This window comes from Hevea brasiliensis, chromosome 4 (genome assembly GCF_030052815.1).
Source record: "Hevea brasiliensis isolate MT/VB/25A 57/8 chromosome 4, ASM3005281v1, whole genome shotgun sequence".
Classification (NCBI taxonomy): Eukaryota; Viridiplantae; Streptophyta; class Magnoliopsida; order Malpighiales; family Euphorbiaceae; genus Hevea; species Hevea brasiliensis.
Window position 1 is genome coordinate 111870437 of NC_079496.1, and position 26021 is coordinate 111896457.

Below are 26021 nucleotides of genomic sequence, written 5' to 3' on the forward strand. Positions count from 1 at the left end.
CAGAAGAATAATAGAGTCTCAAGCATGATTTGTTAGAAGTACACGTACATAAAAGTACATATGAGCAGACGAATTTTCAATGATAATAATTAAGGATTTTTTTTTTTATTCTATTTATTATAAATTTAATATATAAAATAAAAAAATATATATATTTTTTGAAAATAAAATATGAGAGTTCTTTGAAATCATCCGTTAATATTTTAAATTTAATTTAATTATTAAATAATTTATTATTATTATTATTTAAATAATAATAATATTTAATTAATACATTAAAATAAAATAAAATTATTTTATTAAATTAATTCATATATTTATATATTGATTCGATAATTATAAAAATTTTTCATTGATTAATAGGACACGTTATTAAAGACATTAAAAAAAGTACAATCAGAATATAATTTTGGTCCTAATCTCAATTAAAAAACAATGCTTTGACATTTCTTTATTTCTCTTCTGACAGAGATCTGTGTCCTCTGCAAGCCCCTCCTTTCCCCACTTTACGTCTCTTGCGCTCCTCTTTCAATAGCGAGGAAGAAGAAGACGAATAACAAGAAAATGTCTAGCAACGAAGACTCGGGTGAGGAGATAGTTTCCAATGGAGATTCATTTGGGAAAGTGAAGCAGAGGTTCAAGGCCCGATCAAAGGTGCGCTTAGTATCTGATTTCTTTTGTTGGTATTAGCCTCTCTGCTTGGTTTTTCTTTTCGGGGTGTTTTTGTGTGGTTTTATTGATCTTGGTTTCTGGTTTTTCTGCAGAAAGTGGCTCAAACCAAGGAAATATTATCAAAACAAGCGAATCAGACCAAGGAGATATTATCTAAACAGGCAGTTAAGATCGCAAAACAAGCCGAGGAACACGAGAGCTTTCTTAGTAAGGTTGGTCATTTTCTGGGATTTGTATGATTACTTCTAATGGATCATGTCGTTGAATTCTTGTTAGTTATAAGTATGTCCTATAGTTGTGCACTTAGTGTTTGGTTATATTGGCGTGTTAAAACTATTGGTTTTAAAGTTCTTTTTTTTTCTTTGTTTTGTTATTGTGTTTAGGTAACTCATCTTCTTGGTGTTCTTGGTTTTGGGGGATTTTGCTTCCTCTTGGGCGCAAGTGAGTATAATTTTTGATTGATGGAAGGATTACTACGATTATGGTCTAGAATTTTACTTTTTTTTTTCTTGCATTCTGATGTTCTTTGTGCAGGGCCGCAAGATATTCCTTATGTATACTGTTTGTTTTATGTCATATTTGTTCCTCTTCGGTGGATATACTATAGGTTCAAGAAATGGCATTATTATCTTCTGGTAAGCTTTTTGGTTGTGTAGTTGCTCCTTATAGGTACCTGAATATTTAAAAAAAAATGTGGAAATGCGTACCAGACAGATTTTAGGAATCATTTGTTTGAGTTACATGGTTGATATGTTCAGTAACTTTCTTATTACTGCAATATGAGGTTAAGGCTATGGATCATGTATTAGAAAATATGGCCTCGCAGATAGAGTGGAATCTTATAACAGGATCATGTTACTGAATTGCAAAAGTATGGTAGAAGCATTAATCAGTTTGCTATGCTCTTAATTTTGAGTATGCATGTCACAGTAACATAGATCTTTCAGAACATTTGAATACCTATCTTTCAAAAGTTTTGCTGCTTGTACTACTTTGTAATCATCTAAAATTGAGAAATGAGAAAAGTGACGTAATTGTTCTTGTGTTTCAGGACTTCTGCTATTATGCCAATACTATCTTCTTGGTTGATCTTCTTTTATACCCAAAAAATGAAAAGCTTTTCATGGTTTGCTTTTCATTTGCTGAAGTAAGACAGTAGTGCTGGGGTAGTTTATATTTTTTTATTTGATGAATGCTTTGTCTTCTACTCTTTTTGACTTATTAAAATGATGCTGTAGGGGCCATTAGCTTGGGCATTGATTGTTTGGCGTTGTAGCTTGGTTTTTAGTTCTGTTGACAAAATTGTCAGTGTCCTTATACATCTTTTACCGGGTGAGTTGGTCATTCCTCTATTGAGTTACTTAAAATATATTTTAAAAAGGTATGAATATCTTTTTTCAGGAAAATGATTTAGTCTTTTGTAAGGTTAAGGGATTATTCAAGATCAATTTCTGTTAAATGTTGCCAAAGAAGCTCAAGATGGTTTAATTGTGCATGTATTGTAATGAGATTATTCAGAAGCCAGTGATAACTATAATTCTGTTGAATTTGAAGCTAACCATTTTAGCATATTTCAAGGGAGAAACATATAATTCCATCATTGATTCATAAATCAGAATCTCTCTATCCAAACTTGCTGTTATAATCCTGTATAAAACCTTGTTAGGTTTGGCTATCTTAAGTGTTGTTGGCTGTTGATAAGATCTATGCTAATCTTCAACAAATTTTGTATTCCTGTCCTCAAGTGTCATTGTAAGTATGAAGTTTGTACTGCATAGGTACCCACTTGGGGTGATTAGTGTTCTACATTAATGCTGAAGAATCGTATTTCTGGGTTGGTTGAAGATTTTTGAACGGTGTTTGGAATATAGCTTCTTTTGCTGACTTTTAGAGAGATTACCAAACTACAAGCCCTGCTAGTCCCCAAAGATATAAAAAAAAAAAATAGTGAATTAATAGTAGTTTTGTAAGAAAAAAAAATAGTTAATAAATTATTTTTCAAAATTGGCCCCCCAAATAAATAAATTTGTTCTACGATCATTAAGTTCAACATATGGAAGTTTATTTTATTAAGCATTTATAATTTTTTTTTAATTTTATGACAATTTTATGTATATCCAAAGTGTTAATTATAGATCCTTCCCTGTGTATGTTTTTGTGTTGTGACATCAGGTTGATCTTTGATATAATTTAATGCTTTACTTCCAGGCTGATTTTCTCCACTGATAAAGCTAATTTTTGCATTATAAATAAAGTAAGAGGGAAAAGATAATATATGACAATTTTTTCTTAGATAAACTGAAAATAGAGTTTGTGACATTTTTTTTTTCTTTTTTACGGGTCACTAAATCAAGTGTTCATCTTTCATTAAGAAAGGAGCATTTGTATGGGCCTCAAGTAAAAATTCTAGTTTTTCAAAATAGTTCAGTTCTGTAGAAAGAGATGATTCTCATTGATTTCAGTTAATCTGTACATGGGTATATATATACAATTGATTCCTATAATTGTGTTCTACTAATTAGGAAGAAATCCTAAATATGAATACAGAATACAGAATATACAGAGAAATAATATAGTGATTGACTTTCCATAACACTCCCCCTCAAGTTGGAGCATAGATGTTAATCATGCCCAACTTGTTACAAATGTAGTCAATCCTAGCTCCATTTAGAGCTTTTGTGAAAATATCTCCTAACTGCTCTCCAGTTTTGATGTGTCCTGTTGAGATGATCTGTTGTTGAATCTTTTCACGAATAAAATGACAATCAATCTCAATATGTTTGGTCCGCTCATGAAACACCGGATTAGAAGCAATATGAAGAGCAGCTTGATTATCACACCACAATTTCGCAGGCAGGGAGGTCTTAAAACCTGTCTCATCTAGTAATTGAAGTATCCACATTATCTCACATACTGATTGTGCCATGGCTCTGTATTCGGATTCAGCACTAGATCGAGAAACTACACTCTGCTTCTTGCTTCTCCAAGACACTAAATTTCCTCCAATAAAAACGCAATATCCAGTAGTTGACCTTCTGTCAACCTTAGATCCAGCCCAGTCGGCATCTGAAAAACATTCAATATTCAAATGCCCATGATTACCATATAGCAAACCTCTTCCTGGAGCGCCCTTCAGATAACATAAGATTTGTTCCAAGGCTTCCCAATGAGCAACAGTTGGGGAAGACATAAACTGACTTACCACACTAACGGCATAAACAATGTCAGGACGAGTGACTGTAAGGTAGTTCAATTTTCCTACCAATCTCCTGTATCTCTCTGGATCTTCAAACAACTCACTATCCCCTGCTAACAGTTGTAAAGTTGGAGTCATTGGTGCGCTACAAGGCTTAGCACCTAATTTTCCTGTCTCTGTCAATAGATCGAGGACATATTTTCTTTGAGACAAGAAAATACCCTTCTTATTTCTCATAACTTCGATACCCAAGAAATACTTTAACAATCCCAAGTCTTTGGTCTGAAACTGAGTTTGGAGGAAGGTTTTAAGAGATGAAATACCTGCAGAGTCACTCCCAGTGATGACAATGTCATCCACATAGACTACCAAGAGAATTAGACCAGCCTCAGATTGCCTATAAAATACTGAGTGATCACACTTACTCTTTTGCATACCAAATTCCTGTACTGCTTCACTGAATCTCCCAAACCATGCCCTAGGACTTTGTTTCAAGCCATAAAGAGACTTCCGAAGCCTACAAACTTTACCCAACTCCCCCTGAGCAACAAACCCAGGTGGTTGCTCCATATACACCTCCTCCTGAAGATCACCATGAAGGAAAGCATTCTTGATATCCAATTGATGCAGGGGCCAATCATATGTAGCTGCTAAAGAGATAAATAAGCGAATAGAAGTAAGCTTAGCTACAGGAGAAAAAGTATCAGAGTAATCAATCCCATATGTCTGAGCATATCCTTTTGCTACAAGGCGTGCTTTTAACCTAGCCACAGAACCATCAGGATTTACCTTTACTGTAAATACCCATTTGCAACCAATAGCTTTCTTACCAGTGGGCAAAGGCAATAGTTCCCATGTACCATTAGCATCTAAAGCCTCCATTTCCTCTTTCATAGCATCACACCAGCCAGGATGAGACAGTGCCTCACCAACAGTATTAGGGATAGGAACAGAGTCTAAAGAAGTAACAAAACACCGAGAACAAGAAGACAATTGATTATAAGAAACAAAAGAAGAGATAGGGTAAATACATGAACGTTTACCTTTACGAAGAGCAATGGGTAAGTCTAGATCAGAATCATGATCAGTATGAGGTACAGAATCTCCCAACGAAGTAGCTGGTAGAGGATCTGAGTCAGGAATCTCCAATCTCCTGGAATAAACATGAACAACGGGAGGTCGAGTAGGTCTAGAGACAGAAGGAACAGGCTGTGGGAGAGGACTAGACATTGGTTGGACAGTATATATTAAGAGATCATCCTCCTCCCCCTGACTCTCATACACAGATGATGGAGGAAAAAATGGAGTGGACTCAAAAAATGTGACATCTGCAGAAACAAGATAACGATTAAGAGTAGGAGAGAAATAACGGTACCCTTTTTGGAGCCGGGAGTACCTAAGGAAGACACATTTGAGAGATTTTGGATCAAATTTAGTAACCTGTGGACGAACATCACGCACAAAACATGTACAACCAAAAATACGGGGTTCAATAGGGAACAAAGATTTTGTAGGAAACAAAGCAGTATAAGGAGTATCCCCATTAAGGACAGAAGACGGCATACGATTGATCAAAAAACATGCCGTAGAAACTGCATCCGCCCAAAAGTGTTTAGGTACTTTCATATGAAAAAGAAGAGCACGAGTTACCTCAAGAAGATGCCGATTTTTTCTTTCGGCCACACCATTTTGGGATGGGGTATCCACACAGGAAGACTGATGAAGAATGCCATTTTGTGTCATATAAGACTGAAATTGTGCTGAAAAGTATTCTTTGGCATTGTCACTTCTTAATATGCGCACAGAAATATTAAATTGAGTTTTGATTTCATTACAAAAGGCACAAAAGATAGAAAACAACTCAGAACGATTCTTCATTAAATATAACCAGGTAACACGAGAGTAATCATCAACAAAAGTAACAAAATAACGAAATCCAGTTTTAGAAGTAACAGAACAAGGACCCCAAACATCAGAATGAACTAACTCAAAAGGGGATGAAGCCCGTTTATTGACTCTAGACACAGAAGGCAAACGATGATGTTTTGCAAACTGACACGACTCACATTCTAGTACTGATAAAGACTGAAATTGAGGACACAGCTTCTTCATAGTAGACAAAGAAGGATGACCCAATCTACAATGAGCTTCAAGAGGTGTTAAGGTACTGGAGCAAACAAGCGATCGCGGTACATGATTTTTCAGAATGTAGAGACCACCTGACTCGCGTCCTCTACCAATAATCTGCTTCGTCGTAAGATTCTGAAACAAACACTGGTCAGGAAAAAAGAAAACAGAACAATTTAAGGTACGAGTAAGTTTACTAACAGAAAGTAGATTAAAAGAGAATTTTGGTAGACACAAAACAGAAGACAAAGAAATTGACGAAGTCGGGTTCGCAGTTCCAGAACCCATGACACAAGAAGTAGAACCATCAGCTAAAGTAACAGTGTTGGAAGTGAGATTAGACTGAAAAGCAGATAGAAGACTAGAATTACCTGTCATGTGATATTACCAACCAGAATCAATAACCCATTTGGATGAGGAAGACACAAGGCATGTAGTGGATTTACCTGACTCAGCGATCGCAGTGACAGGGGAACTGGTAGGCTTTAGAGATGCCTGATACTGGGAAAATTGTGCAAAATCATCTGCAGATACCAAAATAGTTTTCTCAGAGGAAGATACTGTAGAATTCTCTGCTGCCATATTTGCCATCTGTGATCGCTGATTTTTCTTCTGAAGTTGCGGACAATTATATTTTGTATGGCCAGGCTCATGGCAATAATAACAAATGACTCCTCTTGAGTCCTGATTAGAACTAGCCTCTCCATTACGCTGATTACTTCTGTTGCCTGTAATTCCTCCTCTACTTCCTCTTCTATTACCCTGTTGTCCATTTGGATTACGGCTAATAAGAGCACTACTGGCAGGCTGTGAAGATTGAGTACTCTCTGTACGAAGGACCCGTGTGAACGTTTCATGCAAAGAGGAAATCTCAGAACTGGAGAGAATCTGAGATTTAGCAGTCTCATACTCTGAAGGAAGGCCTGCAAGAAAACTCATAACAGCCAGTTGCTCCCGTTGGGCCTGCTGAACTTTCACATCAGGACTAAAAGGCAACAATATATTAAGTTCCTCATACACCCGTTTAAAATCCATAAAATAAGCCGTGAGAGACTTATCCTATTTCTCAGCACGGTAGAATGCCTTACAAACATCATAAATACGGGAGATATTCCCTTTACCAGAATACAGAAAATCTAAGTAATCCATCAATTCCTTAACAAATTCACAGTGATTAATTAAACTAATTACCTCACTATGAATCGAGTTCCGAAGCTGTAAAAACAACCGAGCATCCTCCCTTAGCCAAGTTTGTCGTGTATCATCAGTGGGTGGATCTTTAGTAAGGTGATCATCCTTATCAATGCTACGCAAATAGACCCTAACGATCTTACTCCACCTGTAATTCGAACCATTAAGTTTGTGTTCCGTGATCTTAGTCATCACCGGAATCACATCAGAAATAACATTCTTATTGTCTGCCATTTGTTGAGACAAAGAAAACTAACCGAAACGCTAATCCAAAGTGCTTATAGCAGCAAAATAATCCAAAATCACAAATCAAGCAAATACCGAAATAGGATCTGAGAGCCAAACCTCAGAAGTCCTTTAATGGTGTACTGGATCAGGCAACAGCACACAGTGGTGGAATGAGGGGGTTGAGACGATGCCGACGATGTTGATCGGGGTTGAAACGGCCGATCGGCGGCCAAGGTCTCTCCTGAGCTGGGTAGTGAGAACAAATAGTCACCCTAGATTGATGACCTGCTCTGATACCATGTAGAAAGAGATGATTCTCATTGATTTCAATTAATCTGTACATGGGTATATATATACAATTGATTCCTATAATTGTGTTCTACTAATTAGGAAGAAATCCTAAATAGGAATACAGAATACAGAATATACAGAGAAATAATATAGTGATTGACTTTCCATAACAAGTTCATAGTCCTTGTCCAATGATGATTCCAGAGAATTTAGCAAATTACAACCTATCTCAATGCTATTTGTCATGGATAGTCAGTGTAATAAGAGCAGAAGGGCACAACTTTTGTAGAATAGATCTTCAGTCAATTGTCATTAACTTAAAGAATTCCAGGTTTTCTAACAGAATAGTTCTCTTTTCAGGTTTAGTTTTCTTCACTATAAGATGGTGGAATCCAGTGACCTTCGAAGCCATGCATCCTGAAGGAACTTCGAGAAGAGCATCATGGCCCTATGTAGTAGAAGACAAATCCTTCCTGTTAACTTGGCTGTTCTGGGTGCCCTTATTTGCTTACACCTTGTGGCAAGTTCTCTATTTTCTCATTGTCAATGTCCTACGTCAGCAGAGACTATTAAGAGATCCTGAAGTCATGACTTCTTACAGGTTTTGAACTGTCCGCTAATAATATGTTTATATATTACATATGCATATGGCTGTTCCTGTGGGTTCCTTTTATGAATTGTTATAACTTGTTTACACTGTCTTCTTTTCATTCAATCGACTTCCATTAGGGAGCTCTCAAAAAAGGCACAAAAAGCAAACAATGTATGGTGGCGTTTAAGTGGTTTGCTTGGGGATCAGAATCGCTTGTTCATGTACATTTTGTTGCAAGCTATATTTACTGTGGCAACTATGGCGCTGACGGTCCCAATCTTCTTGTCCTATGAGCTACATGTGGCTTTCCAATTACTCAAGGTTTCTGCAGCTGTATGGAATGGAGGAAGCTTTCTGGTAGATGTAATGCCAAGACAGGTGATTCTCAAAGAGAAGAAGAAATCAGAGATGAAGCCAGCACCTATCCAGCAAGACCAGTCCTTGAACGAGCAGCAAGAACAATCCCCAAATGTGATGGAGAATACAATGAAGACCATTGATTCTGCTGACCTAGGATGCACTGAGTCTTAACGGCCGTGAGTCAATAGTTTTCTGACAATTGTAACTCACCTGTCTTACTTTGTTGAATTTTCCATGTCAAAAATGTTATCTTTCAACGATGCAAAGTAGATGGCCTTCAATTCAACTTGCTCCGGTTGATTACTCAATAGAGTTGCTTGTTTGAAAATGCTACCATGGCTTTCAGAAGAATGTCCGGGTGTTAAAAGTCCCATATACAAGCAACAAAAATAGGCAAACGAAATTTCCGTGTTAGGCTGATGGCTCCATATTTGAATCTGGCGTGCAAGCAGCGGAATCAGTCTTCTTCTTCTTCTTCTTCTTCTTCTTCTTCTTCTTCTTCTTCTTCTTCTTCTTTCAATTTTTTTTTCAATGTCTAAAGATTAAAATTTCATCAAGTGAACGGGGCGAGAAGCAAAGCTAGAAGTCACCAGAACACAACAAAAATGATGCCCAACAGTTAGCCTATTTCAAAAACAGGGCCCAAGGCCAGTACAGAAAGAACACTAGAGAAGGTAACATTGGTAATGGCCTCGCTGAAGTCACGGCATGCTGAAGGAGGGAAGTGCAGCGCCACAGGACCACTGTCTGGAACAAAGAGAAAAGGTCGTCCCTTGAAGAGGTAAAAGACCGGCCGAAGCACAAGTAGAGCCTTAGGGCCAACCACAACACTTTCATAACAATGAACAAAACCTCAAAAGCCACAGATCACAGCATCATTTTAGCCATCCGCGAGAGGTGGAAGGTAGAGCCCCATTGCATCCATGGCCTTAAAAGATTTGGTGATAAAGGGCCGACGGAGATTCCCAAGATGCCCTTTCACAACGCTAGAAACAGACTACTCTATCCCCCGTACAAGACCCAAACCCATTGTAGCTTCCTCACTCCAGATCTACCAATAAACCTCCAAGAAGTCAATGGAACCTATACGCAAGCCACAACCAACAAACACGGCAGAAAAAAGAACCCTTTCCCTTTGAGCATCAAGTCCTCTGTAAAAGAGGCGGGGAGAGAACATGGCAAAGGAGAGGGAGTTGACCCCGAAAGCTGTTAAGCTTTGCTGTAATCCTGTTTTTATTTGTTGTAACAGAATCGGTTTTACTGGTGATATAAAGAACCATCAGCTGTAATGTTCAAAGTTCTGACAATTGCCGTGTGTAGAGGTTTTTCTTATCATATTTGATTCTGGCATTTCAAGCAACCAGAAAAGGGAGAGCATCTGACATCAGGAACAAAAAGTAAAAAAAGAAATAATAAAAGAAAAGAATGAAGAATACATATTGTTTTCTCGTTCAAACAATTGCCTATAAAATGCGGCACATGCCAGTTACACTCAAACCACTAAACCCTAAAACTCGTCAAACTATATAGAAGAGGCCTGGCTAAAAAATAATATAAAAAAATATAAACGAAGCCTGTTGCAGGCTTGTGAAATTATGAGGCACCATTGCCTACCCCTATGATTTGAACATTATCACATTAAATGTGATGTGAACTCTCAAAAAATACCCCTCTTGTTTATGTAACGCGAGGGAAAGAGTAATTGACCTGGACACCAAAGATGGTAGCCTGAGACTAATGCAAAATATAATATACACATGGATGGTGATAAAAACAATGAGGTTATATGCACAGGTCTTGGCATGTTCTTGCACAGGACCCCCCACAGACTTCCATATACAGGGGGGAACATGAACATCACTCGGAGCGTGGAAGCAAGAACCCAAATCCAGAATTTTCACGAATTAATGGAGGAGGATCAATGTCGGCTATTTCTACTTTTTGCATTGACTTGGAGATGTCATCCACAGTGAATGGGATGCTGTGCAGCATTCAAATTGCAACCACAATTAGAGTCTTATCATGAAAGCAACTGCTACTGAATATGGGAGGTAGTGTTAAAATACTACCTTGAGTCATCATCTAACAGAAAAGAGCTGCTGACGGCATTGTTCGAGTCCTCAGTCATCATAATTCTCATACTGGATATAACCTGTACAACCAATTTGTTTTAGAATGCAAAAGCACAAATATTGCTGGAATTGAACTGAAAAACAAGGATAGATAAGGTTCAAAAAAAGCTCCACAGGCCACAGACATCAACATTATCATCACCAACTTCAAGGAAACTTACATCTGACGATACGCTATGAGTACCATATTTGTCATCCCAGTACATGGTACTGATCCTGTATAGTTGCTGTATGCTCAGCACCTGAAGAAGAATCAAGCAAATAATGTGGTAATATTAAAAGGAAATTAGAAAAAGAAGATGAACAGGAAATTAAATCTAGCATTAGAAAAAAGTTCATTAAAAAGATAAAGAGGTACTGACCGGACAAAGTTCTTTTGTAACTTCATTCAAGGTCTTCTTAGGCTTTTGATGTATGACCTGATTGTGATATTGAGAGGAGAAGTTGGTCAGCATACCGTGCATCAGCAAATGTTATATACAAGTTAATGAGATATGCAATAGACACAATTATTACTAGGAATCCAACAGCCTGTCTTATATGCTTCAATTCATCCCATGCCGAGCCTGAAAACTGAAGAGAAAAAATGATGTTAGGTAGATTTGTGATAAGCTTGCAGGGGGGTAAATGTTAGGAAGAATGCTATGTTCTCACTTCCTCAGTTGCCTCATAGCACCACTGCTCTAATTCAGCCAAACCTGCTTTCACATATTCTCCATTACTGAATGAGCAACACTCACGCCGCAAAAGAAGGCTGCAGATAAGTGTAAAAAGAGAACACTGTGTAAATTGCACAAGAATGATAACCCTTTATAGAGTCATGCCATTAAATAAAAGAATGAACAGAGGAGAGAGACATGAAGAGATAGGTTTTGACTGCATTTACCTATTGAATAACTGAACATTGATAAATGAGAATATTTGAGTGAACACTTTACACACTAAAAAGGGAGGCACCTGCAAAATAGCATATCAGAGGGTGATATTTCTTCAAGAAGGAAGATCACAGTTGTTGACAATCTTAAGAGCACATTATACAAGTCATGACTCACATAGTTTGCTTTCATTATCATCAAATAATTGTTTAAGCTTTTCACAATGCTTTGCCAATGAGCAATTAAAACTTGCTGAGCAACAGCATTAGCCTGAGAGCGTCCTTTTACTAAACTTGCCCGGGAAGTTCTTGGTGCCTGCATGTATGTGGACATCGAGTGAGAGTCAGTCCTAATCTCCAGTTCTTTATTTTTTTTTATTTTTTCCCTCCCTTTTTAAAAATTTCAAGGACATATGTGCCCCAAGTAAATAAGCAGCAACCTGAATGCATAAACCAAGCAATGGAGAGATCTCTTTCTTCAAATTGTCCCTTATCATTCCATATATCTTCTCAAGGAAGGCAGTAAGCTGTTGCTTAAACAGTAATGCAGGATACTTGGCCTCAACCTGTCTCAAATCATCCAGTCTACTAAGTGCTCGACCATTAAGGAATGAGAGTCCAGCACTTTGAGGAGATGCCCGTAGCCCCTAGAATCCATATAAATGATCAGAAGAAGAGAGGGAAAAAAAAAAAAAAGAAACAAATTAAAGGATTAGGGGGAAGAGAGATAAATACTCACTTGAGACATCCTTCCAAAAAGAGAAGCTGATGCTGTTCTCCGACGTTGTGGTGTTAAGCTGGCTGCTCCACTTGCTTTGAGTGTATGTTGGAGCAGCAGCAACAATGTGGATGAATTTGATAACCAATAGGCTAAGACATCATTGTTATCTGAGACCTTCAACAAAATTCAAATTTGTCAACATGTCATATAATCATAACTTGTTTGAGCTGACCAAAAAAGCAAAGGCAAATAGAGTTCATCGTATTGTGGTTAAAAAAGGCAGACTAATCTCTGGGAGGAACTTACCTCTAAGGCTGAAGCTACTGTTTGAATGATAGGATCAAACACACTAGTCCTTTCAACTTCAAATGACCTCCAGTGGAGAAGACATTTGTATATAATGCAAGCAGTAACTGGTTTGCCCCCAGAGAATCCCAAGTTTTGTGATATACACTTGATCAGTAGATCCTGGTTCTCCTGAACCGGAAAAGCATATTGCAGAAAACGAATCAGTGAACTTTAGAGGCACCAAAATATTATGTATTATTGGGGCAAATTCTTTCATGCGTCTTCTTATTACTTTAATTATTAAATTAATTGATCAATCAATCTAATAAGTCGTTTGCAACCATATTAAAACTACTTGCCTGCTGCTTTTCATTGAGAGATTTCTGTGGTTTTTCTTCGGATTCAGGTTCACGTGCTTTTTCTATAGCAACCATCATATCCTGAAAATCATAATAGAAGATAAGTAATTTAAAATAAACCTACAATAATGATGACAGTGCATTTTTTTCATTATCAAGAAGAGAAAAGTTCCCTTACAGATGCCACCTTCGGTTCTCCATTTGCAACATTTCCATTCTCCGGCGTCCTCTGCAATTTAATAAATAGAACAAATTTCCAGAAGCTTTTATGTAAAATGCATAAACAAGTGACCAAAAATCCTATTCACACCTGTATAATTATTGATTTTGGCCGCCCTGACAAGGATTTCCCTGTTGGTGACATGGTTAGTGCTTGCTGACGAAGAACTTGATTCTCTGACTCTGAGTTGGAAAGTTTCTCCTCCAGCCTGAAATGCAAAAAAGACCAGCTTTTAGAACTTTGATGTTTAGTGCAAAAGAAAGCATCCATGCAGAGAAAGAGAGAGCAAGGATTTATGTATAAGCAAGTGTGGACACAATCAAAATCATATGCAAGACTATAAATAATGAGGAAAATGTGTACTTGCAGTTACACAAGCTGCCATGACAAGGGTGAAGTTGTGGGGAAACCCAATTAACCAGACAGAAGAGGGGAAGAGTTGCACTGAATTTACTAGGCATAAGCCAAATCACCTATGATGCATTAAACATTCAATACAATTATATGGCTGGGGTTTTAGCACTCATATAGTTCCTCTTTACTAGGCATTAACAAACCTCTGCACTGATTCCTGAATTTGACCCAACTTTTGCTCTGCATCTTCAAGTTTCTTGCTCAGTTTGGAGTTTCTGGCCTCAGCATCTTTACAAGCTTCCCTTGCCTCTTTTGCTGCCTGTCTTTCTGAGAGCAGTGAAGCCTGGATAGCAATAGAGATTCAACAAGTACCAAACAATCTTCAGGAGACTTATCATTAACATTTTTTACTAAAAAAAAAAAAGATTCAAAGCAAACTGGTTTATTTACAGGCTGATCCAATAAAAGAAAAGCTAATCCACAATCATGTCCTATGAAACTTGGGTATTAGCTCACCTGATAATCCATAAAAAAATGCTTGAAAACATTTTATGCAAGATTTTAGGCAGCCACACCAAACAATTAATGAAATTCAGGAAATATGAAATCAACAAAAATGTTGAATTGTGTTTGAATCACTCTGCAATCATCCATCACCTAATAGATTACAGTTAGCCAGTACCGAAGAGAATGGCCACTTAATGACAGTAGATCCCTTCCGATTTATATGATTTTGTCAAGAACATCGTTATACTTGTCCAGGGAAATGATGGTAGATCATAGTCATTCATGTAATATACCATTAACAGTGATCATCCATGTTTGAGTGCATACCGTCAAACTCTCCACCTCAGCTGTTAATTGTTTGACCTTTTCAGTGTCTTGAACAAGAAGGGGGGTCTCCTTAACGACTGGAGGTGCCTCTTCAATAGCTTTCCGAGCTGCCTCTCGTTCTTTGATAACTCTGGCATTTGCTTCTTCTACTTGTATTTGCATTGCATGCAAAGCATCTTGTAACTTGGCAATTTCTTGGGCCTTTTCCTCTTCCAAATCAGTCTGTGATCCGAATCAAAACAAAATGAATGCTGGTGCAGAGAAGTTTGTCTTAACTAGTATTGGCAAAAAGTAAAATAAAATACCCTCAATCTCTTCTCAAATTGCAATCGCCATGTCAGCTCTTCCACACGCTTCTCTAATTTGTCTTTTGCTTCTTTAAGAGCACCTGTTTCCCTTGCAGCCTGACAAATTAATTTAATCATTATCATATACTAAAAATCTAATTGAAACAAAGTCATATTAAGGAATTTGATCAAACCATTTTAAGCTTTCTAAGCTCTCTCCGAGCAACTCTTGCCCTCCAGCCACATTGAGAAGCTAATGTAGCCTTGTGAAGCCTCTTGTAATAAGAGTATGCTAAATGGCAACGCAATTGTGCCTGAAATTCATTATAGAATTAATCAAAGTAAACAATCATATTTTCTAAGTTTCAAAAGTGAAAAGGAAACTTTGATTCCAATTATAGCAACTGAATTTCGTAAAGTAATTTGGAAGTCCACAACTTTTTTTTTTTTAACTGTAAGAGAATATGAGGAGAGGTGTGTGGATGAGACCTGGATAATAATTGCAACTTTAGTTTGCTTTCTGAATCTGAATTCATCACGAGCAGTCATTGCCCTTAAACCTGTCTGCAACGTGACTGCAGACAAATACAGAGTCAAGTAGGATTTCCTGGCAGTATATCGTCTGAAATTCCTCTGAATTTTCAAAGCTGCTGCTTCCCGTCGCAACAGCTCAAATAGTTTGCGAGCCAATACACCTGATTGTAGTTGCAAACAACAAAAATGGATAAAAACAGTAAGGCAAAATGAATTCATGAAACAAACACCAAAAAAAAAAATTTGCAAAAACTAGTTTCAACCCACCCCCCCCCCCCGGGAACACGTCCTCTCTCTCTCTCTCTGTGTGACACAGACACACACATAGAGAGAAAATCTCATGTAAATGTGTACAAGACTTAGACACAAATACATGAACATCAACACGGCTGCACATTCAAAACCACCACACCAGCATACATGAAGATCCATAGTTCACAATTGGAAGATGATGCCAATTACTTTGTGTCACAGCAAAGGTAAATGGCCAATAGTATTGAAAAGCAAAAAAGTTACAAACCAAAATGGTTTTAATAAGTTTTAAAAAATACCCCGGCAATGAGATTGCAAGTGAATAGCAGCTTGACGAAAAGCAATAAACTCCTTGCGTGCAATATACGTGCGGATTTGTCTTTGAATGGTCCTAGCTGCATTTCCAAGCACTTCTGCTCTTCTTGCATCCAGTTCAGCCATCTGACCAGCTCTGAGGAAAACCTTTGTCTTGCCTATCTGTAAAACCAACAATTTTGCACATGGTTTGATATAGGCTACTAAAATACTCCATTGGCAAGATGCAATGCAGACATAAGAAATTTATAGATGAGTAACTTGTAAGACATGAAGTGAAAAACCTAAATGGGGTGAGGTAAGGATTAGGGAGTGGGCAGGCTAGGCCCTATATGTAGTACAACCCTATAGGTTTCCAATAAAAGATAAACAAGAAGACTTTTACTGACTGGTGTCACACGGAATTTGACAGCAGTTACCATCATAAGCATTCAATGATCCTGGAGAAACTATTGAGGGCCTATTTTGGTTGGCTGGTGTGATTAGCTATTGGCAGTTGCAGTTAGGGACTCGAATCCCAAAGAAGAAATCCAGCTTTCATCTTTTCAATTAAAATTTTGAAATGTCAGTTACTAGATTTTGAAATCCTTTGCGAGTAAAATGCGTAATTAATGAAGTAAATTAAATGCTCCAAAGTAGCAGTTGCCGGTTAGGGTCCAAAACACTGTCGGCCCCCAGCCACTAATCCAAATACCCCCTCAATAACATTTTGTTCAAGACAAGACTGGTTAGTTAGGTATCTAACACCAAAAAGCCTTTAATAAGACAATAAGTGGGGGCACAAATTGGTACTGAACTAGCAAACACCAGCTGTTCATCATTCCTTGAAACATCTGAAATTACTCAGGCCACAGTGGGGCTGGTAAATTGTTCTTCAGGAGTCACCACCCCTGCCCTCCCTTTCTGGCTTTCTGCCTGCCACTCCAAGAATATATGATGGTCTATGTTTGGCAACGTGCACGAAGCATAGCAGAGGCAAGTTGCCACATTTACAGTTTGATATGTCAACGAGTTACATAGCTATACAAAGTGAAAGAAATTTAAAATAAATTTAATGCCCTTCTGCTGTGTCTCATTATCTATGCCTCCTCATACCAAGGACACTCTATTGCTATTTCTAAGAGCATAATGATGTTGCCATACATCACATAATAAGGAGAATTAGTTACACAGAAAATTTTATTACCTGATAACCTTTCAATCCCATTTTATCCAGAATCATTTGGCAAGCAACCTTGTCATCATGGCTGCACAAAAAGAAGCAAAAACGATTCACCAGGGAAATAACTTGCTGCACAATAGAATAAAAAGGAAAAGAAAACTATGCCAGAAAGTATGCTGAATGGATTTCCCCTTTGAATTATAACTTACTTTCCTTCCATAACTTCTGGAGCCAGAACACCAAAACGGAGGAGAAACTCGTAGAATGTTCGTCTTGTAGGATATCCAGCACAACTGATTCTTATTGCCTCAAGAACACCCTAAATAATTTTATGTATATTATATATGAAAAAATACATCATATTACCAAAATGGCCAGGATCATAAGCACAAATATGAAATTTAGAAGGCTTTACGAACGAAAATTCACAAAAAAGAAAAAGCTACAGGGTCATCAAACTTACACCACAACGTAGTTGCTGGATGATGTTAGCATTCTCAAAAATTGCAGGCTTGAGTACATTATTTGGCTTCACACATCTGATGTAATGGGGCTCAGTTGAATTCAAGGTCTCCATCAAAGCTTGGAGTTGTAGCTGAAATTTCAAACACATCTCCCATTGTCAAAATACGATATCTTCATAAATATAAGGAGTGTAAACAACATTGGAAAAAAGTTCCTATAAAGAGTTAGCATGTACATTATTCCATGTGTAACTAAAGCATCCTACAGTTAAAATAGACAGAGTATCACCATACATCAAAAACAGTACACATCCTTCTTGCATTATTTTATTTATTGTTTCTTAAAATGATTTGAAGTTATATCATCTTCCAAGTCCAAACTGTGACATGTCAGCTGAATCAAAATGTATTCCTGCAATAAGGTAATCCCCATGACACCCAAAAGAAGAAGGTTGTAAATCAAATCTATGACATTCTTTTGTGTGCGGATGTACATTCCAATGACACAGATTCAGGTGCAGTGCCTTTGAAGTATTGTTTAATTCAAACCTCTGAAAAGACTAAAACGGAGAAATGAAAAGCAAAGAACTTTTTTGTTGCAATTTCAAATGATAAGCAAAATGGACATGATATGATAGACTCCATTGTTCCTCTTTTCTCGCCACAATCCTCTCATGTTAGGTCCAGATTTTACTACCATTTTCTACCTGTTACAATATGTCATTCACAACTTGACAATCCATCACATCATTTGTTCTCTCAAGGCAAATGCACAACCCACAGTGCCTTTCCATCACCAAAACCTACTTAATAGAGCCTTAATCCCAAACTAGTTTTTTTTTTTTTTTTTTTTGGAGACAATCACAAACTAGATGGAAATTGAAATTACCAACCCATAGACTTAGGGCTACATCTTCAGAAAGATCCAAGAAGTCAAGCCACTAAGTCCATCTCACTATTTCTTTCCATTTTATCTTAGGCTTTCTGGCCCATTTTTCTTGTCTCCTACCACTTCAATGCTCAACCTTTTGTACTAATGCATTTGCTGGCCTACAGAGCACGTCCAGACTATCCAATCTGCCTTCTATGAACTTTTCCTCAATGGAGGCCACTTGCATCTTCCCGAGAATATACGCACTCCTTATATGGTTCATTCTTGCATTTCCACATACCCATCTCATCTTTTTCTCAATAGCAGCCACTTCACCAAAAACCTAAATGCCATAAATTTTAAATAAGTGCCACTTACATCTGCATAGCTTTTCTAGTACTTCTCTTTCATTTTTTGTTTTTTTCCTTATTTTGAGAGGGAACAAGCTTTTTCTTTTTTTGTTTTTTTGTTTTTTTGAGAGGGAACAAACGCCTATAGAATTAGACCCAAGCCTCAATCAAAAGGTATTTGTTGGCTTCGTGGGTTCAAAACACTTTCACATCTTTAGATAGCCTCGGTCCATAAGTTTTGGTCCACAACAACAGGCACAACCACTGAGCTCTTTTACTCATCAAATAAATTAGTTAATGAAACTTCACCTTGAGGAAGGCTGACCAGAAAGTAAATCGTTAGTACCTTAAAGCGTGACCCAATGGAAGAAAATTTAGAGGATTTTGATGATTCCTCTGGAGGTGGAGGAAAGAGACCAGCCACAAAGGAGCACTTTGAGGCTGTCAGAAGATCCTGATGTTCTGCCACTACATAATCTTTGTTCTTGTCAAGGAACTGATCTGCCTGATAAGTTACCTGGAATAAACATGAAAAATATTTAGCATCTATTAAAGTTGAAAGAAATTGTACAAAATATACAGGAAAAATCTGTTTACCTCCCCTGCATAGTGAGATATGGTAAAACTAGTACAGGAAAGTTTAGGTTTGATAAAGCGCTTGTTGTTTTTAAATGTCTGGTACAACTTCTGAGCAAAAGTTTCATGCGTCGATTTAGGAAACATGCTGTATGAAGCATTAAGCATACTTGAGTCAATTTTTGAAATATACAAGAATAAGTAGCAACAGGTTGTGTGGTCGGTGGATTCTGTGATCTCCAAAATAAATAAGCAACTCAATTCCTGCAGAATGTATAAGGAAAAAAATTAAAACAAGTAGAATCAAATGAGAGCTATACCAGGCTTCATCTAGAAGTGCTATAATTCCCCCAGGTTTCTGCAAAATATTAAAGAGAAAAGTTTAAATATCTTTGACCAAGTACCAGAACTATAGGACGAGTGCACATATAGATAAAAATATACAGTAAATGATACTCATAATTCTCCACGAAGCACATTATTCTTCAATCAAATGAGAATAATATAAATAAAAAGGACTGTTCGACTATATAAGACCTTCTCAATCAGATCTAGCACATCTTGGTTATCAACAAATTCTATGTAGCTCCAATTAATTTCTTCTTTTGTATATTCTTCCTGCTCCATTTTGAAGACATGCTGCAATTATACAAACACCATATGATCAAATTCGGCAAAGACAATGGTACCACAAATTAGAGGCAAAGGAAAGGACAATGCAAAGCACCAAACCTGATTGAAATGCTGCTGCAGCTTTTCATTTGTAAAATTTATGCAGAACTGCTCAAAACTGTATAGAAAGGCAAGTACTAATCAGTAAGGAAAAATGCAGTATTGCAAATAACATCTGAACTTAAAGGCTTACCTATTAAGCTTAAAACTTTCAAAACCATATATATCAAGAACTCCAATTAATTGTTTTGAGTTTGGATCCTGCCCAATTGAACTATTAATTTTATCCACAAGCCTGCAAAAAATTAAATATGAACTCATTAAAAACAAAGAGTGTATGGAAAAATGTATGGAATATTTACAGCTTCGGTGCAAATGCCACAAATGTGAGCACACACACAGAGAACTGGAATGGAAATTACTTTACCAATCAAACAAGCGGGAATAAATTGTTTTAGCCAAGGCATCCCTGCTAACCACTGCACCAACAGGATCGAGAGTCCTCGTAATAACTTCTTCTGGAGTTACCATAACACGTTTTATTAGTGCATTTTCCAAGCTCTTGGCATCACACCTACAGTACAACATAAGTTAATTGATTTATATGGTTCAAATAATCACACAGAACAAATATAACTTAAATAGATGAGAAGAAAAGGAAGGATTAAATCAGCTATACTTGAGCAGCTCTGCTGTCATATTAAGATGGAATCTAGATTTCTCATCCTTGATAACAGAAGAGTCTATCTCCTCTCCCTTTGCAAATTCAATGTTTCCAAGATGCAGAATTGCTGCTACAACCCCAAAAATTGCCTCCTAAAAAGACATAATATAGAAGTTATGAGTGCAGTAGCAGCACACTACATCTCTTAAAAAGCTAACCTGTTCCTCTTCACTAATGCCAACTACATCCATTGCCCTTCTAGTTGCAAGATATTCCTCAGCATCATTTACTCCATCCAATTGATAGCAGTTGGATTGGTTCAAGTAATGGAAAGACTTGGGGTTTCCCAACTTATACTTCTCTCTTTCCTAAAAATCCAAGGGATAGTTAACAGTTATAAATACAGGCACAGGAACAATGAAATACAACTGAAGTCGGGACATGTTTTGAACTTTCAATGCAAATACAAAGAATCACTACCTCAGGTGAAGCTGCACAAAGAAGGTAGAAACAATGATAGTTTCTTTCAGGATCAGAAATTTGGCAAACCCGAGACCTCTCAAGCAAATAAGTTCGTATGGCTGCCCCAGATATCCTCCCATTCTTGTTGAATTGGATCTCAACAAATTTACCAAAACGACTGCATTTTGATACCAAGATGAATATAAAGAAATGCTTGAATATGCTCCTTTTAGTAAAAGAGCTTATGCACACAACAGATTGAACAATATCTCTAATGAATTCAAGGAGATAATGTCTCAAAACAGGAGGAAGGAGGAAAAAAAAAACAATGGTTAAGAACCAAGGAAAAGAACACCAATCAGTATGACAGAATGATGAAGTGAACCCAGTTTCATCTCAGTTAACCAGTTCAATCTGTTACAGCTGAAACATAAAACATCAATGGCATTGCTCATATTTATGTTCTATATGCACCTATTTCAATATTCAAATAATGGGAAGAAGAGGAAAGGAATATATTCAACCTTGTGAACACTACAACCAATCAATCAAGAAAGCACTCTTGAGCCTTAAGAAGAAAAGAATTTAAATCCTCTATTATCTCTTCAATGATTAACTTGTTCAGCTACCTTGCAGTGCAACTTCCAAATCAGACCACTTACAACAATATTATTTCTATTACATTTGTCAGAGTAAAACAGTAGTTACCTTGAGTTGTTGTTCCTAACAGTTTTGGCATTGCCAAATGCTTCAAGAACCGGATTTGACTGCAAATTTCAATAGACCAGAAACCCCATATCAGAGAACAATTCCCATCTAATAATATTAATGGATATATAACTTTTCAGATCCATAGATTTTAGGCAAAGGTGGGAAAGCTCATCATCTTACTTCTAGAACTTGTTGTTCAACAGTTCGCCCTTCCACCCCAGATCGACCACCCAAGTGTGCAAGATATCGCATGAGCATCTTTGTTGTCTCAGTCTTACCAGCACCACTTTCTCCACTAACTAGAATTGAGTTGCTCTTTCCCTCATTAATCATTGCCCTATGAAAGCAAAGCACAAAGTTCAGCACAAGCATAAAACGTAAGATCTAATAAAATTAAAAATCTTGCCTGTATGCAACATCTGCAACTGCAAAAACATGAGGGCTTAGCTCTCCAAATTGGGCACCTTTATATTGTTCCATCATGTGAGTATCATACAGATGAGGTAATCTTTGAAATGGGTTTATAGCAATCAGTATATTTCCAGTGTATGTCTGCAAGACGTATATAAAAGGGACATCTTTCAATGGTTCAAAAAATGAAAGGTATTTTACTGAATTGGGAAATTTATTGATGCAATATTTACTCCGAACGTAAATTGAGAAAGAAAATTGCAAAAGTATTTTACATAGATTTCATTAAGTTCATATCTGTTAGCCAAGTTATGCAGAACTCCTGGTTCATGCAAATATGACAACTTTGTCATGTCATCTACACCTCCTGGAGGAGCTTCAGTATCCTTGGGAAACACTTTGGATATATTTGCAACAACCTGCAAAAGTTTTTCCAAGTTGAAAGTCACAAGACTATAAATTAGAAAATAATTTGAAGGAGGGAGAAGAAAATGAAGCCAAATCTCAATCTACATTAAAACTAACATCACCAATCAACTCTTAAGTTGGTAATTGCAATGCATTTTTGTAACAGGTAAATTCAATACTTAAGATTGAAGGTTCTAATTTACAGAGTAAATACCAAACACAACCATGTACACACTTGTAGATCCATGTAATGCAAATAAAATAACAAAATGAGTCGGTATGAACTCACTGTTTTCCCATTTGTGGTATGAACATGAACTTCATCACCGTTTATTTTAAATACTTCACCATCTATCCATGCCACTGCTGCATCTTCAACCCATACATGAGAACCTACTATAATATTAACTGGTGTAGCCTGAAAATAAAAAAATAAAATATAAAAAATATTAAACACAAAGAGAAGACAATAGGATTTGATTTCAGATATGCTTAAACAGTGAACCGAATATCCGTAACATGTAACTGTCACAGCCATTTTTAATGTTCCCTACCAAATTTTGACAAATATTATGATGATACAATCACACAAAGAAGGATCAAATCACAAACCTATTGGCAACTGATCTTTTTAAACAAAAACAGAATACCTTTTCGCTCTAATGTTACAATCAATGCAACAGAATACTGAGCTTTTTACCATACAAAGGTATTATTTTAGGAAAATTATGAAAACAGAGCGTGTTGTATAAAAAATTATGAAAGTGGGGTGAGATGAACAGAAACGTTGGTCTTCGTCCACGTTGTGCATGGTCAAAGTGGCAGGACACCAATTAAACTAGCGTTCGCATTCTGTTCAGTCTTGCACGCCATTATAACTGGCATCCCCTTTGCATTTTGATGTGACAATATTACAGAGAATCTCGGCAAAAGCTGTGCACGCTAGGTAAATTAGCGTTCCACCTCCGGACAAGAATTTGATTAGCGTCTTGTGCTCTGCCTTCTAGTTATATTAACATCCCCATGCAACAGCTTTCCAGCTCAGCCAACTTCACCCCATTCTCATAATATCTGTCCATTACACCCTGTTTTAATAATTTTGCACCTACGGTACCCTAGTACGGTAAATAGCCCCAGAATAATTGCCTTGTGAAAATTCATAAAATAACCATAGCTAGATGCGGTTAGCAAGAAAAAATATTGATGGCTGCATAGCACATTGATGGTTGTGGCATATCAAGCAAGCAACGCATCCAGATTTTGCCCAGGGAAATTTCACCACAGATATACCACAACATACTTTTAGGTGTTTCTACAATTGAATAAGAGCTAAGCAGCTGACTGTGAAGTCAACATCAGCAGTCAGCATTGCAGAATAAAGTTCCTAATTACCATGCAGAACTCACCAAGTTTCAGCTTTCTGAGGCTAGAAACAACAACTAAGAGGTGATAACATTAGGGTACCACCATGGACCAAAAACCAAAAATTCTTGTTTGCCCTACTAACCTAACTACATGACACTTATCTAAATCTTCATTTGCTATATGCAAAAGAAAAGCTGCCAAAGCAATAGTATTAAAAATTAAAACTTCCATCTAATTTTCTAATTGCCATTATTCATCCATGTCTTTGCTAAACAGATAGTTCTAACGCTATTCAAAATCAACAATTCTCGCGTCTCATATGCTATCTCCGGTCATCTAGTAATGCAGGTTATCAAATATGCTTGAATTGAAACACAACCCATGCTTTCTCATCCAAAAAATTCACCCAAGAAAAGAAGTCAAAATCCAAAAATAAAGAGTCGCAGTTTGCTACGAGCTAAACAAACAAAGTTCATATTCCATATCTCAGAAGCAAACTGAAACAAAAACTATAATATCTAATAGATTCAACTCAACAAATCAAACAGAGTAGAAGAAAACCAGGCCAATAAAAAATATTGAAAAAAAAAACAAAAAGAAAGAAATGTTTTCATATCTTGAAGTTACCATGGCGATCCTATACGCGATTTTCTTTCTCTTTCAACTCATTGGAAGAAAAGACCAGGAGCAGGAGAAATGAGACTCAGTGAGTCGGATTAAGGAGAATAAGACTCGGTGGGGTTTGTCTTTGTGAGTTGCAAAGCTGCTGCTACTTCTTCTTCGACGGACAAAAAGAAAGCGGCGGTTGAATTGAATTTGAGCTGGAGATGAAGATGATAACCACAAGCAAACAAAAGTTTTTTCAAGGATTTCGCCCCCTTTTCAAAGCTTTTGTTTTTTTTTTGAAATATTAAACTCCTTCAAACAATGAGATTAAGGGAAGCTTATATATCAAAAAGCAAAGCTCTAAGCTTTCTCTTCTCTGTCTAAAACTCTCTGTTACTGGTCAAATCGGGTCCAAGCAAGCAGGAGAGGCTAGTTTGGCATTCCCCGTCGTCACCAACAGAAGACTAGGTTTTTTCTTCTTTTTTTTTAATGATTAGTCTCGTTACCACAAATAAATTTAAAAAAAAATAATTAGATGGTGATTTATAGTCAAATTAGAGATAAATTATGTAATTATTTTAAAAAATTAATATTAAAGTATGTGAAAAATATTTTTTAAAAAATAATTTTTTTATATTTTTTAATTTTTAGTCACTTAAAAACATTATTAATGGAAAATATTTTTAAATAAAAATTTAAATCAATTTAAAGAAAATGCCTTCATTTCTTAACAAAAATTATTTTTTAAATTTTATAATTTTATTAGAATATAAAAATATTTATACATATATAATATAAATATATTAATTTAATATTATAATTAAATAATAAAAAATATTTTTATAAAAAATTTTATTTAAAAAATTTTATTTTCATATTTAAAAAATTCATTAATTAATTTTTAAGCTTTAATATATTAATTAATAAAAAACAAATAAAGAGGTCAAATAATTAACAAGTTATGTGTAAGAAATTAAATTATATATTTTAAAAAATATAAGAGCATTTTGATATGATTTTATGTTGGAATTGGCGATTTGAGTTGTCTGATAAAAGAATTTCAATTGTTTAAAAAATTAAGAATTTTAAATTAAATTATTAGATTTAATTATTTTAATTTTAATTTAATTTAATTTAATTTTGAATCAATTAAATTTATATTAATTTCTTAAAAAATCAATTATAATCGCTGAATCTAATTTTACTCCAACATAAGAGAGGAATAAAAAATTATTTCAATCCTAATCAAATCCTTTTAATGTTATTTTAATCCGATTCTAATTTCCAAAATAAAACCAAAACGCGGAGGTAAGGGTGGTGGAATATGTGAAAACGACAGAATCTCTGATCTCTACCTAATGAGCATAGAAGGAAAGGTTGGCACGTCATTCACCGACCAACTATCTAATGCGACAAAGATTAACCGACTTCAAGGAGCAAGTAGATTTGCTAATTAATTAAATTAAAAAATT

At 36.3% G+C, this 26021-nt stretch overlaps 2 protein-coding genes across 2 annotated transcripts; one reads left to right on the forward strand and one right to left on the reverse strand.

The window, feature by feature from the left end:
- The first annotated feature begins 424 nt into the window (after positions 1 to 424).
- LOC110635946 (glycerophosphocholine acyltransferase 1) lies at positions 425 to 8990 on the forward strand. The gene is made up of 8 exons (XM_021785453.2): positions 425 to 654; positions 765 to 884; positions 1056 to 1113; positions 1207 to 1307; positions 1724 to 1819; positions 1911 to 2004; positions 8066 to 8306; positions 8435 to 8990. Exons 1-8 carry the CDS (start codon positions 565 to 567, stop codon positions 8826 to 8828), a joined length of 1194 nt encoding a protein of 397 aa, XP_021641145.1. The 5' UTR covers positions 425 to 564; the 3' UTR covers positions 8829 to 8990.
- Positions 8991 to 10055: 1065 nt separating this feature from the next.
- LOC110635947 (myosin-17) lies at positions 10056 to 24984 on the reverse strand. The gene is made up of 39 exons (XM_058145955.1): positions 24571 to 24984; positions 22868 to 22996; positions 22446 to 22589; positions 22166 to 22311; positions 21940 to 22096; positions 21757 to 21815; positions 21067 to 21226; positions 20805 to 20954; positions 20602 to 20738; positions 20350 to 20496; positions 20116 to 20217; positions 19983 to 20040; positions 19788 to 19889; positions 19571 to 19608; positions 19272 to 19398; positions 19021 to 19191; positions 17453 to 17584; positions 17199 to 17308; positions 17014 to 17074; positions 15812 to 15989; positions 15216 to 15421; positions 14921 to 15040; positions 14745 to 14843; positions 14440 to 14661; positions 13809 to 13948; positions 13342 to 13459; positions 13210 to 13260; positions 13032 to 13112; positions 12691 to 12861; positions 12403 to 12558; positions 12104 to 12310; positions 11842 to 11979; positions 11676 to 11746; positions 11444 to 11543; positions 11306 to 11362; positions 11152 to 11208; positions 10951 to 11031; positions 10727 to 10809; positions 10056 to 10638 (listed from the first exon to the last, which is right to left on the reverse strand). Exons 1-39 carry the CDS (start codon positions 24571 to 24573, stop codon positions 10515 to 10517), a joined length of 4593 nt encoding a protein of 1530 aa, XP_058001938.1. The 5' UTR covers positions 24574 to 24984; the 3' UTR covers positions 10056 to 10514.
- Between the last annotated feature and the right edge of the window lie 1037 nt (positions 24985 to 26021).